The sequence below is a fragment of the Epinephelus lanceolatus genome, chromosome 5 (assembly GCF_041903045.1).
Source record: "Epinephelus lanceolatus isolate andai-2023 chromosome 5, ASM4190304v1, whole genome shotgun sequence".
NCBI classification, from domain to species: Eukaryota; Metazoa; Chordata; class Actinopteri; order Perciformes; family Serranidae; genus Epinephelus; species Epinephelus lanceolatus.
Window position 1 is genome coordinate 2,263,695 of NC_135738.1, and position 20,052 is coordinate 2,283,746.

At 43.1% G+C, this 20,052-nt stretch overlaps 1 protein-coding gene across 6 annotated transcripts in view; it reads right to left on the reverse strand.

Annotated features, from left to right (window-relative positions):
- The window catches only part of cadps2 (Ca++-dependent secretion activator 2), a 348,398-nt gene that overhangs the window by 192,031 nt on the left and 136,315 nt on the right, over positions 1-20,052 (reverse strand). For all 6 annotated transcript variants that reach the window (XM_033634619.2, XM_078167597.1, XM_033634622.2 and 3 more), the window contains exon 4: positions 873-953. In XM_033634619.2, the coding sequence (XP_033490510.2) occupies positions 873-953 (81 nt within the window). The remainder of the gene's footprint in view (positions 1-872; positions 954-20,052) is intronic.

Sequence of the window (20,052 nt, forward strand, 5' to 3'; positions counted from 1 at the left end):
TGGTCACTAGAGGATGGTCACTCTGGTTTTAGGTGGAACGTTAACTTGTAATGTTACTCAATGCATGAGTTGATGACGTGAATCCATCGGCACACCTTAAATTTCACTGTGACAACTTTGACCATCACTTTAGTTTTTATATGACACACACTTTTAGTAATGACTTTAAAAATATAGATTAATTTGGAGCGGATTATGTGAAGGTCATATATTCTAATCCTCACTTCCTGTGGGCTACAGCAACACTAAACCCCTGAGCTTGTCTGAGAAGGACTAAATGCACAAAGCTGCTATTTTTAAATATCCCATAGAGAGAGACTCTCACTGCAGCCTGTTCTATTTTGTTGTGAAAATGTGGGCGTGCAGCCTCGTTCTGTGGACGATAAACCAGGTGCAGACTTCCATCTGTGTCACCGCTGATGAGGAAATACAGCGAGTGCTGGACGGAGCAGTGAGTGACAACAACCCCGCCCACATTTAAGAGGACTGTCTGAACAGACTGAGGGTCTAGGTACCATGTCTGAAGGCTTACTGCTGGTTCCAAAGGTGCTGGACTGAAAGGGTTTGGTGGAAATGGGGCTTAGCTGTGTCCATCTACTGTGTGGTGCTGAGTTGGGAGTGTAAAGTGGGTTTATCAGAGCTTGTTCTGCTGAAAACAGCTGCCTACTGCTGCTGCTGTTGGAAACTCAGAGACTGAACCAGACAGTAAAAGTAAAACCAAAACGGTGAGCTAAAAGAGGCTGAAAAGCTCCATAGAGCTCTTCTCTCTGGGTCCACCAACAAGAGACACCTTTCACATTAAACAGTCAAATTAAAATACTGAATAGTGCAGCTTTAAAAATGATCTAACATGTTGAGTTCGGGTTTCTCACCCTGGCAATCTTCTCGGCCAGCTGTAACCTTCCGTCCAGCTCTCTGCGGATCTGAGCCGCCTGCTCGTCCACGTTGTCCAGCTGAGAAAGAAAAAACATAAACATTAAGTTTCATCAGTCAGCCAATCAGAGAGCTGCAGAATCAATAAAGCAGTCAAAAGGTGAAGGACAGACACAGCAGGGCAGGTCTACTCCGGAGAAGTAGATTTTAAAGGAAGCTCAGTTTTGCATTGATCAGCCAGTTAGCAGCTATGGTGGTTATGAACAACAGTAATTAGCCAATTAGTGAGTGAGGGTCTGAGATCAGCTGTTCAGCCACTTCATCGTGTCTCTCGACCAATTACAGAGGAGAGAAGCTGTTTGGCTGATGTCAGAGTACAAGCTGCAGGTCATTCAGCTGCAGTTCCTCTAATGTCCACAAGATGCTGCTACATATATCTCTCTGACTGTATTAAAGTCAATGGGAACACTTTTTTTTTTCCCCCTCACAAACTTTTCATCTATTGTGTCATTTTGGCTGGAAAGATATTAGGACATCATTTTACTATCATAGTCCATCTGATAACATGTAAATCACGTGCAAGGACGTTTTTTTTTTTGTTTGTTTTTTTTAAAGAAAAGAAATTCAACATTTTAATTTATATCAAGTTAACTTTTAAAAAGTTTAAATCAGCAAACATAAAAACATGTCAGTGAATAAATCATGTTGCATGACCCACTGTCTCAGCCCTGTGATAGTCTGGAGACCTGTTTAGGATATACCCCGCCTCTCGCCCAATGTCAGCTGGGATAGGCTCCAGTTTCGTCTTCTGTTGTTCTAAGCTTTGAAATGTCTCATCTGGCTGTGAGCAGGAGTAATTTTATTAATAAAACAGCAGAGTAAACTTAATAATTTGGTGGAAGTGAAAGGGAAGTTGGTACTGTAAAGCTCCTGTTCACTGTCCCCACTGTGGTTTCACCTTCACCACAGAGAGCTGTGCCATTTGAGCAAGACACCGTCCAACAAGTCATCTGTTAAACTTGATGTCAGCGAGACTCAAAGAGGAGATGAAAGCAGAGGGAAAATTGAAGGAGGTTTGCTTACTGGGCAGAAAACAGCGCCTCGTTACACAAATCTGTGATGAGCAGAGGCGTCTAAAATGACAATCGGAGATAAAACAGCTCTGATGGAAGCTGGCCTGAAGCCAAAGAGACAAGTGGAACCTTCAGAGCCGATAACAGAGAGAAAAGATAAGCTGTTTAATTTGAGACTGTTTTAAAATGGGTCCCAGAAAATCAGTTTTAAAAATCAGCCGTCAGTGTCTCAGTTACAATGAATGCAAACTTCCTTTAGTCACACTGAGGAGTTATCCAGACCTGCAGCTGGAGAGGAAAACGCTGAGCAGCAAGTTCTCAACTAAAAATCAAACTGTGCCACAACTGCAGACCACACCCTCAGGTGGAAGGACCGAGAAGTTCATCATGTTTTTATTCTGTTGGAAAACTGACTCACACTGACACCATCCACTGCAGCGCTCTTCATGTTTCTGTTTGTAGTTTCTGACATTGCTGAAGGGATTCTTTGAAACTGTTTGGATTTGTTGTGTTAGGATGGAAAGATCACACACACTACAAGTATTTGTTGTTAAGCTTCAGCCTTTAGAACATGATTTTGAAGAAGAAGAAGAAATCTAAGGCAGTTGGGTATAATGACTTCACTTGCTCCCTGGTTTTATTATAATATCAATAATGTATACTGAACAAAAATATAAACACAACACTTTTGTTTTTGCTCCCATTTTTCATGAGCTGAACTTAAAGATCTAAAACATTTTCTATATACACAAAAGACCATTTCCCTCAAATATTGTTCACAAATCTGTCTAAATCTGTGTTAGTGAGCACTTCTCCTTTGCTGAGATAATCCATCCCACCTCACAGGTGTGGCATATCAAGATGCTGATTAGACAGCATGATTATTGCACAGGTTTGCCTTAGGCTGGACACAATAAAAGGCCACTCTGAAATGTGCAGTTTTGCTTTATTGGGGGGGTCTGGGGGGGTCAGAAAACCAGTCAGTATCTGGTGTGACCACCATTTGCCTCACGCAGTGCAACACATCTCCTTCGCATAGAGTTGATCAGGTTGTTGATTGTGGCCTGTGGAATGTTGGTCCACTCCTCTTCAATGGCTGTGCCAAGTTGCTGGATATTGGCAGGAACTGGAACACGCTGTCGTATACGCCGATCCAGAGCATCCCAAACATGCTCAATGGGTGACATGTCCGGTGAGTATGCTGGCCATGCAAGAACTGGGATGTTTTCAGCTTCCAGGACTTGTGTACAGATCCTTGCAACATGGGGCCGTGCATTATCATGCTGCAACATGAGGTGATGGTCGTGGATGAATGGCACAACAATGGGCCTCAGGATCTTGTCATGGTATCTCTGTGCATTCAAAATGCCATCAATAAAATGCACCTGTGTTTGTTGTCCATAACATACGCCTGCCCATACCATAACCCCACCGCCACCATGGGCCACTCGATCCACAACGTTGACATCAGCAAACCGCTCACCCACACGATGCCACACACGCTGTCTGCCATCTGCCCTGAACAGTGAAAACCGGGATTCATCCGTGAAGAGAACACCTCTCCAACGTGTCAGACGCCATCGAATGTGAGCATTTGCCCACTCAAGTCAGTTACGACAACGAACTGCAGTCAGGTCGAGACCCCGATGAGGACGACGAGCATGCAGATGAGCTTCCCTGAGACGGTTTCTGACAGTTTGTGCAGAAATTCTTTGGTTATGCAAACCGATTGTTGCAGCAGCTGTCCGGGTGGCTTGTCTCAGACGATCTTGGAGGTGAACATGCTGGATGTGGAGGTCCTGGGCTGGTGTGGTTACACGTGGTCTGCGGTTGTGAGGCCGATTGGATGTAGTGCCAAATTGTCTGAAACGCCTTTGGAGACGGCTTATGGTAGAGAAATGAACATTCAATTCACGGGCAACAGCTCTGGTGGACATTCCTGCAGTCAGCATGCTAATTGCACGTTCCCTCAAAACTTGCGACATCTGTGGCATTGTGCTGTGTGATAAAACTGAACATTTTAGAGTGGCCTTTTATTGTGTCCAGCCTAAGGCACACCTGTGCAATAATCATGCTGTCTAATCAGCGTCTTGATATGCCACACCTGTGAGGTGGGATGGATTATCTCGGCAAAGGAGAAGTGCTCACTAACACAGATTTAGACAGATTTGTGAACTATATTTGTGTGAAACGGTCTTTTGTGTGTACAGAAAAATGAAAAATGGGAGCAAAAACAAAAGTGTTGCGTTTATATTTTTGTTCAGTGTAATTAAAAGTGAGGGTCAGTATCATGGAACAAGACACAATAAAGCAGATTACTGGTGAACTTTACTCAGAACAAGGCTTTGAGCCCCGTCTGCATGGTGGTGTGATGACTGGCACAAGCAGTTCTCTGACCATTTAGTATTTTCTTGACTTTGAAATTCTCTTTGCCAAACGAGGAGAGGGTTAGAGGGTTAGAAACTGAAGCCAACACTTAAGTGCCAAAAACTGCAGTTCGTCAAATGACCACTTGAGGCTGGCTCCAGAAGCGAGTCAACCTCCAGTGACCCTAATGTTAAAATAGCACCTGAGAGAGATTAATGACATTTTCTGCAGTGGCCATATTTTTAAAATAGTTATTTAATAAATAATTTGGTTATTTAAAAAAAAATTCATCGCCATCACTTCATGTCACCACTTCCTGTCAGGCCTGACATCCGCCTGCACTAATTGCTGAGAGATGAAGATTTGTTCATGGATGATTTGACAGGTCTTATTTCGGTTCAGTCAACAAAATGTTTCAGTAACCTGGTGGTGTGGATCCATGTGCAGAGACACTCTGACATCCACAGATGAAAACTAATAGACACGTTTAGTCATTCTGCAGTCGTTACTGATGAGGTCTGCTGATCAAAGAGTCCTAATTAACTCAACACTGTGAGGGAAGAAAAGGGAATTAATTTTCAGAGTGATGGGGGTCAAACCAGCATGCACATGTCAGACACATAAACTAGTTTTTGTGTTTCTCACTTAAAGCTGCAGTGGGCAGATTCATTTTGGCCCATAATAAACTTTTAGCATCTTGTAATTCAAGTGGACTGAGAGGAAACTAGAATTCTGCACCTCCTCTTGGCTCTGTTTTCAGGCGTTTGACTTCACCAATCACAGGCCATTTCAGAACTGGAGCTAACCTTCTAACTGGAGCTGATTCTCACAGCTGCAGCTTCACGTTCATGTTTATGTAGCCAACATTAGCGAGAGTCTCAAATCACCGTGTGTCCTCCACCTCACTCCCCGCTGCTACAGACCACCTCATCAGTCCCAGTCAGAGGCTGCAGCATTCCAAATCCAGCCAACAACAACCTCAGCTCCAGAGGACCAAATAGCCCTGACTCCCCACTGGATCAGTAAACTTTCTGTTGCTGCCATTACACAGGTTAGACCTAGAACTGTCGCTGGCCACCAGCCCGCTGTGACACTAGGTGCTAGAGGGTTGGCACTGGTTAAAGTATGGTAGCTACAGCCACAGTTTGAAGGCTGTCTTGGAGCTGCTGTCCGCTCTCCTTCTGGGGGAACAGTCCAAAGTTGTGGGGAGCGAGGCGGAAGGACCGTGGGGCAGCTAGCAGCCAAGTCTTGTCTCATTTGTGGTTTGATAAACAGAGAGAGCAGGGCAAGGAGGGGCTGAGCAAACACAATGAAATAAGATAAAGCAAATCAAAGTATGGGAAACACTGGGTAACTGAATTAAGCGCGTGCACATGCCTGTTCTCTGGTAGGAGGGGCTTAGGACAGAGAGGGGAGAGCCTCTCTTTTATTTAGCCCACTCCAGTTTTAGTGTTTATTCCCTGAAAGGAGGCATTAAGACAGGTTTATGCTTTAATTAAAAATTAATATTAATACAGCATAGGCTTGTGCCGATTTCCGGTTTGGTCCGGTTTAAGAGCTCCACCCGGTTTAATTCACGTCACCTGGATAAACCGGAGGAGAAAAAAAAAAAAAAAAAAAAGCTTTTCACATCGGCGGTGTGTCAAGGGACTATATTCAACTTATCTTGCATTGTAACATGCATTATGACAACTTTCCTCAGGGACCGCCCTTCACTGGTTTAAATCCTATCTGTCTGATCAATCCTTTTCTGTGGCTGTTGGCCCTCATAAATCAGAGTTTGCCCCCCTTTCTTGCGGGGTGCCCCAAGGTTCAGTGCTTAGGCCTATCCTCTTTACGCTATACATGCTCCTTCTCAGAGATGTCATCAGCAATTTTGAAGGTATCTCGTACCATATGTATGCAGATGACCTCCAGTTATATTTTTCTTTTAACCCTGATAGGACCGATGGAATTGAATCACTGTACGATTGTATGAATGTAATTAAAGGGAAATTTCGGTTTATTTCAACCCGTCTCCTATCGTCCTAAATTTGTTTCAAGTCACTAGTGACATAGAAATAATAGTTAGCATGTTAGCCCTTAGCCTAGATACAGCCGTAGCGTCAGACCTGTTAAAACGTAAGTGAACAGGCATCCTTTCAAGTGCAAAGTTAGTCCACTAAACAAGCTTTTTCTCCACAAAGATCGCCTCATATCGTTAGGATAAATGTCAGAGAACATATAGAAAATGACATGTAAATGTGTTGTCTTACCTTACCGGTGTGCTGCCATGTTTGTTGTTTACCATTTAGCTAAGGCTGCAACCGGTCCCATTCCTTGCAACAGAGGCATTCCTCTTCTGTGGGCACTGGGGCACAGCATTCACAGGTACACCACCAATCTCCAGAGCTACGCAGCCTTGCAGCAGCCATTCCTCCTCTGTCGTCCTCTAACACCTGTTGTGCCTCTCTCTCTCTCCTCCTCCTCCATTCTTCAATTTCACGAAGCTCTTCGTCAGTGTATTCTGGCTCAAATAAATAAGGGTGGCCATCGCCTCTCGATGTGGAAAACCTATATACAAACATTCCACATTTAGGTGGTCTTCAGAGTTGTTGTCTTACCTTACCATGTGTTTACCGTTTACCTCTGCTTCCCAAAGCACGGCCGAAATATCGCAAGAACAAGCAGCGATCTCATACCGTGCCTGAAATTTCGCGATAACAAGCCACAGCAGCTGCAAGGCAGAACCGGACAGTAGCCTGAAAAGTTCATTCATTTATTTTATGAAAGATTTATAGAATAATGGCTGACTTTTTGCCAGACTTCCACTTTGTGGAGGAGGAATTCGATTTTGCAGAGTTTGATGGCCGCCCTTATTTATTTGAGCCAGAATACACTGACGAAGAGCTTCGTGAAATTGAAGAACGGAGGAGGAGAGAGAGAGAGAGGCGCAACAGGTAGAGGACGAGAGAGGAGGAATGGCTGCTGCAAGGCTGCGTAGCTCTGGAGATTGGTGGTGTAACGTTACCTGTGAATGCTGTGCCCCAGTGCCCACAGAAGAGTAATCCCTCTGTTGCAAGGAATGGGACCGGTTGCAGCCTTAGCTAAATGGTAAACAACAAACATGGCAGCACACCGGTAAGGTAAGACAACACGTTTACATGTCGTTTTCTATATGTTCTCTGACATTTATCCTAACGATATGAGGCGGTCTTTGTGGAAAAAAAGCTTGTTTAGTGGACTAACTTTGCACTTGAAGGTTGCCCGTTCACTTACGTTTTAACAGGTCTGACGCTACTATGTGCCCCGGCTGTATCTAGGCTAACGGCTAACATGCTAACTATTATTTCTATGTCACTAGTGACTTGAAACAAATTTAGGACGATAGGAGACAGGTTGAAATAAACCGAAATTTCCCTTTAAGGACTGGATGTCTTCTAACTCCCTTCAGTTGAATGCAGCTAAAACTGAGATTTTAATTATTGCACCTGATGCCTCAGCATCTAAAGTGGCCAGCTGCTTAGGGTCCCTCAGTGCAAATGTGCGCCCCAAGTTGAGAAACCTTGGGGTCACATTTGATCAGGCCATGCTCTTCAATAACCACATCAAAACTGTCACTCGCTCCTGCTTTTTCCACCTCAAAAACGTTTCCAAACTCAGATCCATGTTAACTTATTCCGAGCTAGAAATGATCATCCATGCTTTTATTTCCTCACGTCTGGATTACTGTAATTCTCTTTTGACCTGTCTCAATAAAACTTCATCAGACTGCCTCCAACTACTCCAGATCTCAAGTTCACTCACATCACTCCAGTCCTGGCATCCTTGCACTGGCTCCCTGTTAATTTCAGGATCCAGCACAAGATTTTGACCATCACTTACAGAGCCCTCCATGGTCAAGCAACTGCATACTTGACGGATCTGGTGCCCTTTCACTGTCCTGTCAGGTCACTGCGGTCCACTGAAGGCCACCTACTTACTGTCCCTCACACAAGATTAAAGACGAAAGGTGATAGAGCCTTTAAGGCTGTTGCACCGAAATGGTGGAATGCACTACCTCATGAGCTGAGAGCGGCCTCTTCCGTGGACATTTTAAAAAGCAGTTAAAAACACATCTGTTTAGGCATGCGTTCCATTAACTGTCCATTGTATCATCTCTGTATTTCGCTGCACTTTACTTTTTATTTGTTTTTGTGTGTTTTGCATTGTTTCTGTTATTGTATTTGTTGTATTTTATCTTGTGAAGCACTTTGTGAGTCCTCTCGGTGAGAAGTGCTATATAAATAAAATTTACTTACTTACTTACTTACAACTTACAGTAATAAGATTTAAGATGTGCGAGGTAGTTAGCAGTCATTTGCTCTAGTAACCTGTTTCCACTGAAGAAGTTCCTGGTACTATTTGGGGGGCTGGAACTACTACAGGAACGTCCCCTCGCTCGGCCCTCTCAACCGCTGTGTCTCCACTGAGAGAGCGGAGTAGGAGGAAGGTCCCTTGGTGTCCTTCTGCGTCTTCTTCTTCTTCTTGTGTAACCTTGTATTGGCGGTTAATACAGCATCACCGCCACCTAGTGGATTGGAAGCCCATTACACCTATAGTGGGCTTTTATTGGGAAAAATAGCTCGAATGCGACCCCCAGTGGTAAAATTAGGTATATAATTTGATATATCGGTTCGGTTAGATATTTGGCTTTAAATCAAACCGGTTGGAAAATTTTCAAACTGGCACAAGCCTAATACAGCATCAACAACTGTATTGTATTAACTGTATCCTTCCTTTCAAATTTTGAAGTCTGATACAGTTTACCGTCTTATAAATGTTTTAAGTGAGGATGTTTTTGATTACAACTTCTCTACCTTTTTTGTTTGTATTTGGTTATTTAGTTTGTATCATTTTGTTTTGTTTTGATGACTTTTAGATTTCCAAGGAGTGTGTGTTTCCATCTTCTGCTTCTATGTGGGTATTAATTTTTGTCAGCCACCTTCTTTGCGGTTTATATTCCTGAAGATATGTAACGATGCAGCGCTACACTGATGAAGAGGAATTTGAGGTTTTGCCACATCAGTCATTTGCTCAATCTATCTCAATCATCCTTTCCCATCGTCTCCTTACCTTCTGTGTCTTAAACCAGTGGATGGAAACTTTCTGCTTGAAGGCCAGCTGAATGAAGCTCGCCTCCAGATACTCTATGATGATGAAAGTCATCACCCAGAGGCAGTTTGTGGAGCGTCAGTCAGTCAGCGGTGTGATTAACTTTGTGTGGTCAGAAAAACAACAGCTACATGATGTTGCTTTGCATTTGTGGTTGTGTCTCTTGTTAATTACAGTCAAATCTAATTAACTGTACTGAGATAACAGAGTCAGTCCACCGCTAATCAAACTCTCTCTGTACAGCACGTTTCACTCAGCACACACACACTTGAGAAGAATTTATATTTACTCCGAGCAATTAATAGATCTGAAATTCATTAGATCTTCTGTTGATTCATTTTCCTCCCCGTTAGACGACGAGAGAGACAATTACTGACACACCCACAGTTTGACCGCGTGTACTAAAATTAACAAGCAAACACACAAACACACACACGGATCAGAGTACACGCTGGCTTTGTTACCATGACTTCTATTATGTGGTCTTTGTTGGCAGCCTTTCTAATTCTGCCTCACAGAGCATTTCTATGACAACCAGCCTTCATGTGACTCCGTTAAAGTCTCTGCAACGTGTCAGAGAGGCTGAATCCACAAACTGTCAAGACACTGACTTGAAGGCACATGCAGGAATGCTTCCGGTATGCTCTACAACACACTTAGATCATGTTTAGAGTTTAGACAGTGAGAATGGGGAGTGGAACCCTCGAGGTGTTCAGACTGAATGCAAAGAGGATTTTGGTGAAAACAAATTTGCAAGAGTGGAAATCATTAAAGGAGAGACTTGAGTGATTTCAAATTTTGACTCTGATAAAGACACATGGCATCGGAACGCTGGCCCTCTAACAGAGTTTGTTTCCTCTAGTCTGTGTGCTCCAGTATACTTTAAATCAAATCTCTGAGGTCTCTCCTGATACAAGATTGCCCAACTCTGAGAGCACCAGCGTGGAGGTGGATGCCAGAGATGTGGGAGCTGGAGCAGTCCTTTTCCAGGGTGATGCATGGGGTGTAAGCCCTCCAGTCTGCTACTTCTCCTGCAAGTTTAACTGACATCAAATGAGCTATTCAACAATAGAGAAGGAATGTCTTGCAATGCTGCTGGCCTTACGACAATTCGAAGTCTACGTGAGGTCCAAAGAAAAGACAAAGGAAGGAGGACAGCGGCGTTCAAAAAGGTAAAAAATGTTAAAAACTGCAGCTGCTCTTTGGTCCTCGGCGAGGAAGCATAATGAGGAAGAAGAAGAAAAGGCGGTCCAAGGCACTCTGGCAATTAAAAAGCTTTATTAAACAGGCTAGTTCATGTAGAACAGATAAAAATTGCCATCTACGTGAGGTTCACTTCGCAACCTGTGGTGGTTTACACGGACCGTAAACCTCTTGTGTGCCTATCACGTAACAGCAACCCACGTCTAATGAGGTGGGCGCTCATCACTTAGGAGCCAATCACCGTCTGGGGTATATAACGGCTGAGGAGCTGCTCCTCTGGTCTCTGTTTGCTGACATGTGTTGCTTTGTTGGGGTGTTGGTGATCCTCTTTTACTGTTGGTCCAGAGCTCTGTATGACTCTTTGTAAACCTGAGAGACTGTTGTTAGATTAATCTGTGTTGAAGTACTGTTACTTGTTGAGCCAAATTTGTTGTTGTTAGACATGCCGTTGCCAAATTACAGTGATCTGTTAACAACTACTGCTTTGTTGTTCTTAAATTTAAAATTGTGAGGCCTCTGTCGCCTGTTGAGTTTCATCCATCCTACTTCATAACCCTAAAGTTCACTGCCAGGAGGCTCTGTGGGGGAGAGCTGCCATTTTTGTTGCCTTGTTTTTCTCCTGTTTTTTCATGTTTGGTTAGAGAGCTACCTATAGGATTGTAGGACTGTACTATTTCTTTATTTTTTCTAGCAGTCAGTTAGCTCTGTGGTTTGTTTGTTTGTTTGTAAATATGTTATTCTTAAATGGGCCAATGTGTACATGAGTACTTTTGGTAGAACATGTTGATGTTAATACTGTACTTTTACTGATGTTTTGAATACAGGGCTTTAGTAGCACGGTTACTGAATGCTTCTTCCACCACTGACAGAGGCACAGGGACAATCAATGCAGCCTGAACAACAAATTCCTCAAGTGAAATATTGCACAAGTGGATCAAGGTGTGATTTTAGATTTGAGGAGATGAACAATATTCGATGATTGTTAAACTATCCGTCTCACACTTCTGCCGACATGCAACGTTCATGTCCACAGAAAGAATCTATTAAATATGAACTTTTGTGGAACTCAGGAAGATTTGTATTGAGCATGATGACATATAACTCTTTAAATTATCTAACTATGATAATCCAATAATGAGAATTTAACTTTACCTTAAACAGTTAAAATAAATCAGTTATCAACACTGGAGATACAAACAGTCTTTGGATGGTTATAACTGAGCTCTCTCTGTGTGGCACACCTGAATATTAATGGACCAAAACAACAAGTTTCACAGACATTTCCTTTTGATGACTGTGTTCTTCACATTAGTCATTACTTATGGTGGATTAGCAGTGACTCAACAGCTTTCACATTTACAAAAGCCACAAACAGCGAGTGACTATTCATGTGCTGAAATTAAATGGTGTGGAAATGGACACAGCATGATCTGGAACTGTGCTGCTCAGTTCTGGAGGAAACAAACTGTACAATGTTCAGAAAGCTTTCACCCTGATCAGAAATAAAGACAGTCCGAAAAAAGGGTTAGGAGGCGCAGACCTTTCTGGCTCTTTCTGTTAGCTGAAACCATTTCCCTCGGTGGAAGTGAAGCATTTATTTACTTTAATTTCGCAGATAAGAAACAATAAATTGTGAAGACAATAAAGCCTCCACAAAAATAGCATTTTAAGTCTTGTGTGATTTATCCTGGCTTCATATGAGTAGGAGAATTCTCCTCTAGCTGCTAGGCTAATTTATATGTAATAATGTTAGCATGTTGTGTTTGTTTGGAAAACATGTTTAGTATAAGACAGTTGTTTTGTAGGTGAACAGCGACTAAGGCTAACGTAGCTAGCCAGTCAAGTCTGGAGGGTGGGGAGTGGGCACATGTTTCTGCATGTTAATGGGGCGAGCCAATAAAAAGTCAAATCAAAGGACATCTCTAGAAGAAAATACCAGTACTGTTGAAATCAGATATTGTTGATGACAAAACTGCACAACTCCTGTGCAGTGAAATTTGTGAAAGAGACCTCACTTTGGTGTGATAAAAATACCAAACTTGATATGAATAGAAATCAATGAGGCAAATACTGCACCCAGACACTATTTCACTGCCTTTGTAAACCACTTTGTAAAATAGATTTTTTAGATGTGCTGTAAAAATACATCATCATAATTATTATCATCATTTTATTAGCATTTCTATTTCAGCAATTATCTAGAAACATTTTGTTTCCTGTGTGTGCAGAACAGCCTCAGGGTCAAAGGAAAAGAAACCTTTCTTGTTACACGGCTGTGTTATTACAGACTGAACAACCAGCTGAGCACAAACGCAGCCGATCACAGACGCATCATCTGACAAAGAGACAAAAGACTGGCAGAGAAAAGACACAATTACACCCTGCCATCAGTTACAGCGACTATCAAAAGAAGCGTGGAGGAGGAGAAAGAAAAGACAACAGGCATGGAGATTGGGTTAAAAAGAAGAAGCAGAGACTGAGAGGAAAATGAAACACCAAAGAAGAAGACAGCGGCTCTGGGGCAGAAAGCAGATTTTCAGACAACATTGAGCTGCAGCCTGGAGCTGCTGGTAATTTATTAGAGTTTCATCTACCTGCCTCTTGCAGCTAATGAGAGACGACACACAGACAGAACCAAAACAGAAATCAATGGAGCCCTCCACAGCTGAGCAGGCCCCCTGTTTTGGGCTATAAGATCCATGAATAAAAGAACCAAATGGGCCAAAACACCAGGGAATATTGGGACTAAACAATGAGTGCCTAAGGCTGCGTTTACAACACCCCTGTTTGGTTTGGTGTGGTTTGCTCAGGTTGTGTGAAATCTGTCAAACCAGGCCTGAATATAATAGTTTGGTGCATTGCTGCTAGAAGAGCATGACGCAGTTTGAGGCAGGACTGTCAACATTAAGCAAACGTTAAACAGAGACTGCTGCAGACGTGTCTACAAGCAATCAAGAGCAATTTGGAGTTCAGAGTGTTGTTCAAGGACATTTACTACTAGGGTTGGGTCGGTATGAGAAAAAAAAAAACGGCCCGGTTTTTGTAAAAGAACGCATTAAGTCGGTAATACCGGATTTTCGCCACTTGGGGACGCAATTGACTCATTTAAAATAAAAAACGACCTTAGGACAACAGAGTGACCGTAACAAGTTGTTTCTTTAATTCCTTACAAATAAATTTTGCAGCTTACTCAGTCAGTGCAAACAAGGGTTGCCTCCTTCGTCTGGCTCAAAGCCAAAGTGTTGCCATAGTGGCGCATTCCTTGATTTCGTCGAGACTAAATTGTCCGCCATTATCGACTCCCTGTCACTATTAAACAAACTCCAGGCTACAGTAGAGGCACATGCGCACTCGCACCTCCTAGCTCAGTCCCTGCCCCACCCCCCTCTCTCTCCTGCTTGCTGTGCGCTTGGTGAAGCGGCAGACACTGGTGCTCACAGACTCGGGCGTACTATAAGCGGAGCGGACTACGTGTAAAAATGTCCATGAAAAATCCCCGCGATGTGAAAAATACATGCCGAACAGTCTTTTGTGTGACACTGAGCGAAGTCCGTACGGTCGTGCTTTGCGCGCACAGGGCTTGCGGACGTCCACTTTTACCGGGCGGACCTCCGTTGCGTCCGCTCCGCATACGTTCTGCCCGAGTATGCGGTCCGGTCGGTCTCAAAAAATAAAACCCGGTCCAAGACGGAGTACCGGACCGAACTGGTATTACCGAGAACCGACCCAACCCTATTTACTACATGTACTCTAAACAGGAAGAGCCAGGGATTGAACAACCAACCCAATCTTACTGCCAGAATAAATGTTGCAATGGTGCGTTACTACACACCACTCATATGTAACGTCTGTATATTATGTAGTGGATATGTTAAAACTTTATGATTCTTTACATCTCAACAATGCTGTGGTTAACATGTGGTTATTTTTAGGCACAAAAACCACTTGGTAACAGTGAGGCAAAGATTTTTTGTTCGCTCTATGTTTTGGCTTAAAACACCCAGTTTTAGTGCCTTAATCACAGCCACTGAGGTCTCACAGTTGCCACTGTATATGTTGCCAATGTTTTACTAAAATAAAAATATAAAAACGTTTGGTGACACAATGCCACGCATGGATTGCTAAAACAAAGTCAGTGTTGGTGCCACACTCTCTGCTGGAAGTGCCACTCACTTTTGGTGGCACAATAATGACTAAAAATGATGCCGTTGTCTCACTAAATAAAACAACACCAACAACAAAACAGTTCTGGGTGGCACAGTCTGTGCTGGAAATGTCATCAATGTATCACAAAAAAAGAAGCTATTTTAAGTGGCACAATCCCCATTCAAAATGCTGCTGACAATGAACTAAAAAACACCCAGTTCTAGGGCCACAGTCACAACCGCCGAGGTCTCGCAAAGACACAACCCATTTTGGAGGCAAAATGACTGCTGTAAATGTTGCCAATGTCTTGCTAAAATCTAAAAAGTAAAGTTTTTGTGGTACAATGTCGCCAACGGATTGCTAAAACAAAGTCGTGTTGGTGTCACGGTCTCAGCTGGAAATGCCGCCAGTGTCTTGTTTAAAAACACCTGATTAGTGGCACAATCACAACTGGAAATGCTGTCAATGCCTCACTGAAAAACACCATGCTTTGGTCATTGCTGCTGGAAATGTTGCTGATGTTTCTCTAAAAAACACTTTTGGCCGGCACAATCAACTGAAAATGCTGCCGTTATCTTGCAGAAAACAGTTTTGTGTGGCATAATATCTCCTGGAAATGTCATCAATAGGCTGCTAAACGTGGTACAATCCCCACTTAAAATGCCGCTAATATTTTGCTTAATAAAACACCTGGTTTAAGTGACACACTGCTGCAAGATATCCCTCCGATGTCCGGTTTTGGTGGCACAATCGCTGCTGGAAATGCTGCTGATGTTTTGCTAACAAGTTGTTGTTGGTTTGCAGCTTGGCAGTCGTCCCGTCTACGCCTCACGACATCCACCATCCCCTCGACTTCCTGATGACAAAGTCAGCTAATACACATGTAACCACAATGTTGTCACTTTAGAAATGCTGATAAGATAAGAATCTTAGAAATAACATAACATATGTGTGGTTTGCAGAAACATACCATGCCAACGCTTCCCTCTGGCGACTGGCCTGACTAACGTTGTGATTAATGGCACCCAAAAATCAACAACAACTGAAAATGGGTTTAGTTTCATCACTGTATTCACAACATCATCACGACTCAGAGCTCTGCACTTTAATGAAACATTTTGCCCTGTGGAGCACTGTCGACTATATATAGCTCTGTGGTTTAATTATATTGTGTGTTATTCACACTTAAATATGGAGTGGGAGTTTAAACTGGCAGCATGCAGACCAAAAAACCAAAAGGTTTTCTGAGTGCAGTGTTGATGGACTCCCAAAATTCAGTGCTCAAGTGAAAGGGAAGAAGACGTGAGGCAAAGACATGCCATTTGTGTCTAAATTTAAGTCATGACTCAAATCTGAACACACAGACATAGCAAAGTAATCCACTGACTATCGTCTGTACATCCACTGGTACACTGCAAAGAGCAACTCCTACTAGCTAATTGGGTAAACTTTAAACTGTAAACAAATATTGACTAAACAATGGGGTTCACTCTATGACAACATTTAACTTTAAAGGGATAGTAGAGATCTACTGAAGTGGGGAAGTATGGGGTACTTATTCACAGAGAGAATACTACATACAGAAGATGTCAGTTGGTACGCCCCCTGTCTGGAGAAGCAGGCTGGAGTCCAAGATGGAAGCTAGGCAATCTACTGCTCTTGAGGGGTCAGCAACAAAATGTATTTTGTTCAAGTGTTCGCTATACATCTAGGGTATTTTCATTGCTTTACCTTAAAGTTAGAAAGCGATTTCCAACAGGAAAATGTAGCCGTTATCACTCTCTTCAAAGCCAGACTCCATTGAGAAAAACAGTGATTTAATATTGCTGAACACAAGAGCTGCTGGTATACTGCTGCCTCCAACAGCTGTTTTGTTTGTCTATTATTGATTGACTTTGGTGTTTAAAAGGGTTATTGTGGATTCACCATAGTCACACAAAAACACAAGCAAACTAACTGACTAAGGCAGCAGTGGACCAGCAGCTCCAGTGTTCAGTGAGCTAAAATCATTGTTTTTGTCAATGGAGTCTGGCTTTGAGGAGAGCTTAGGTGGGGAACTGAAGCTGTTAACGGCGTTCCTGTTGGAACGGGCTTTGAAAATACTGTAATATATATTACAGTGTACATATACACTAAGGCTGTTTTCACACCTGCCCTGTTTGGTTCAGTTCAATCAAACTCAAGTTCATTTGCCCCCTCAGTGCGGTTCGTTTGGGCAGGTGTGAACACAGCAATCACACTCAGGTGTGAACACAGCAAAACAACCGGACTGAGACCTTCTTGAAGAGGTGGTCTCAGTCCGGTTCCAAAGGAACTCTGGTGCGGTTGGTTTGTGGTGAGAAGGTGTTCCGACCTGGATGTGAAGCAACTGCAGTCACATGACACATTGTTTGGGTTAAACATGAGCATGTTACAGTCCTGGAGGATTATTAATGTGCACCTCCTCCTGTACTGCCTTAATATGCACATTCAGCACATCCAATGCATCAAAACATTGTTTTCTAGTTGGAGCCGCGCCTCGTTTTCAAACTGTATGCTTTGACTAAAATGAACAATGACAGCAATATAGTCCACGATGAGCAGCGCTAAAATCAACCTGCGTAGTTGTCCCTCCATTGTGACATTAGAAAGTGTCACATTTATCTTGCAAGTGTACTCTTCTTCAACGTTTGCTTTACTTCCTGGATTTTTCCCACATGGAAATTCTGACCAATCAAGAGCAGCTTTCTCACACAAGGCATTTGATCTGGTCCTCTTGTAAATGCTGCCGTGAGAACACCAACCAACTCTAGGCAATTATGATTTCAGATCAAGCAAGACAACTCTAGGTCTGAAAGCACCCTAATATTGATTTTTTGTTTTAGGTAGCTAAAATATATTTCTTTGCTGACCCCTCTCCACAGTATTACAATGCTTAGCTTCCGTGTCAGACTACAGCCTGCTCCACTGTAGGTAATACACCGACTATGGGTAAGTACCCCACACAACCATCATGTTTTATTTTATTCCTTGTGTATCACATCTGAGAACTCAGTATCTTTATCAAAAACACTGCTCTCATGAACACAGTGCGTTTTACTGCCCCTGCCTTACCATAGGTATTTAGCTGCCGTTCCAAGTGTAAAAAGCAGAATACTGTCTGACCATTGCCCCGGTGTGTGCCTCTCATACATAGCTGCAGACAGCATTAGCAAACCAGATGAACTGCAGTGGAAATAAGGCGTCATACATGAACAAGATCCCAGAGGCAGTAAACACAACACGTGGGCCTGCTGATAACTGTGCTATATTCAGAGCTGACCAAGATATTTAGAGCTAATGACCAGTAATGTTTAAGAGAACAAACAACAGGGCTACTGCTATGTACTGACACTCCCCCTCACACACACACACACACACACACACAATACACACACACACACACACACACACACACGCGGCGAACCTCACACAGTAGAACAGTCGAGCGTAGAGATACAACCCAGGTGCCCACACAGTGACTCCCTAAAAGGGCCATAAATGTGACAGTCAAAGCTCGAGCAGACTCCAAGTCTTTCCAGAAGAGACACAGAGTCTGACAGTAGCTCCTCACGGCTGGTTAGCTCTGACTACCAATCGCGGACCCCTCCTGTGTCCTGTATTCAGAATAGGAACTGCTCCCATCAGGTAGACTCGGCAGGGTTCCAATTAAATACTGGAGACGATTCCTCAGTAGGTATAAAACCTCCTTCATCCCTCAGTCAGGGAAAATCCTAAACTCAGGACATAAGGAGGGTGTGGAATAAGGAGGCGTGCTGCACGTATGTGAATGCACTGTAAAGCTGCTTTTCCACTGCATGAAAAAAACCTGCTAACACCAGCTAACATCTGGCTTTTAACGTCATGGGAAAGGTTGCAGTCACAGCCAAAGGCATTGACACCTGGATCAAATGACTGTGCAGTAGTCACAGGTATTTATTGGCTCCAGCTCTGATCGGCACTGATCAATCCCAATTAGTCTGCACTGAGTTTTAAAGAGAGATTGACCACCTTGAAGTTTTTTACTGGCCTCCATGCTGCTTTTCACTGTTTACTAACCTGTTTTCCTGCCGGTCTGTTTTTTTTTTTTTTTTTTTTTTTGTTTGTCACGTTCAGTGTCACAGACTAAAAAACTACACACACAGAAATGGAAAGCTCTGGTCTGCTGGCAATGGAGAAAGGAGTCTGTAGCCTGTTCTTAGCATGTTTACCTATCTGCTAATTTTGGTTCCTACCTCTACTGCACTAAAATTGTATGTTGTTTTTTTTTTTTGTTTGTTTTGTTGTGGCAGTAAAGTGGCAGCCTTCGAGGCTGAAAGGTGACCCCAATGTGGACGTGCCAAATACTGCAGCTCCTTGAATGACCACTTGAGGTTGGCTCCAAAACCGACTCAATCCCCACAGACCTCCATGTTAAAATGTCCAGCTTTACAGCAGAAATAAACATGTTTACAGCCTGGTACAAAAAACAGCTTTGGCCTCTATAGCTAATTCCCTCCTTCATGACAAGTATATTTTTATTTCAGTGTGTTTTCAGTTCATGAAAGTAACTGTTATTGGTTACCTAAAAAAGTCTTGCTCAGTGTTTGGTTGTAGGGCTGCTCGATTATGGAAAAAATCATAATCACGATTATTTTGGTCAAAATTGAAATCACGATTATGCAAACAATTATGTGGCGCACGTGATGATTTTTTTACATGATGGCATGTCATTTCTGTCTCCATGTGGTCGCACGTTTACAATTCTCCTCTGCTCTCTGTATCGCACACGGCGGAGTTTGGCCCTGATGTGCGCGCTCACACACACACACACACACACACACACACACCAACCTCTCTTGCTCTCCCTCTGCCATTTTCCGCAAGCTGTTTTTGAAATCTTCGGCGATCAGCTGCCCCTCACATTATTCGATTTCACCTACTTGACTGGCTCATGGAGGAGAGGAGGGGAGGGGGCAGTATTGCGCATGCACGGCTTCCGGGTGCGTTTGATTTGCAACACAAGACATAATTCATGTTTTCATAATTGTTGAAAGCCCAAATCGTAATCTAGATTAAAATTCGATTAATCGAGCAGCCCTATTTGGTTGAACTAAAAACCCTCTAAAGACGCATGTATACTTGTGTGTCAGCTCTCTGCAGAGCCTACGCCATTGCCAGCATTTACACTTGTGCGGTGGTGTGTCTGTGTCACTCTGCAGTTACAACTCCAAAACACTAGCGCTGTAAAGTTGATTCA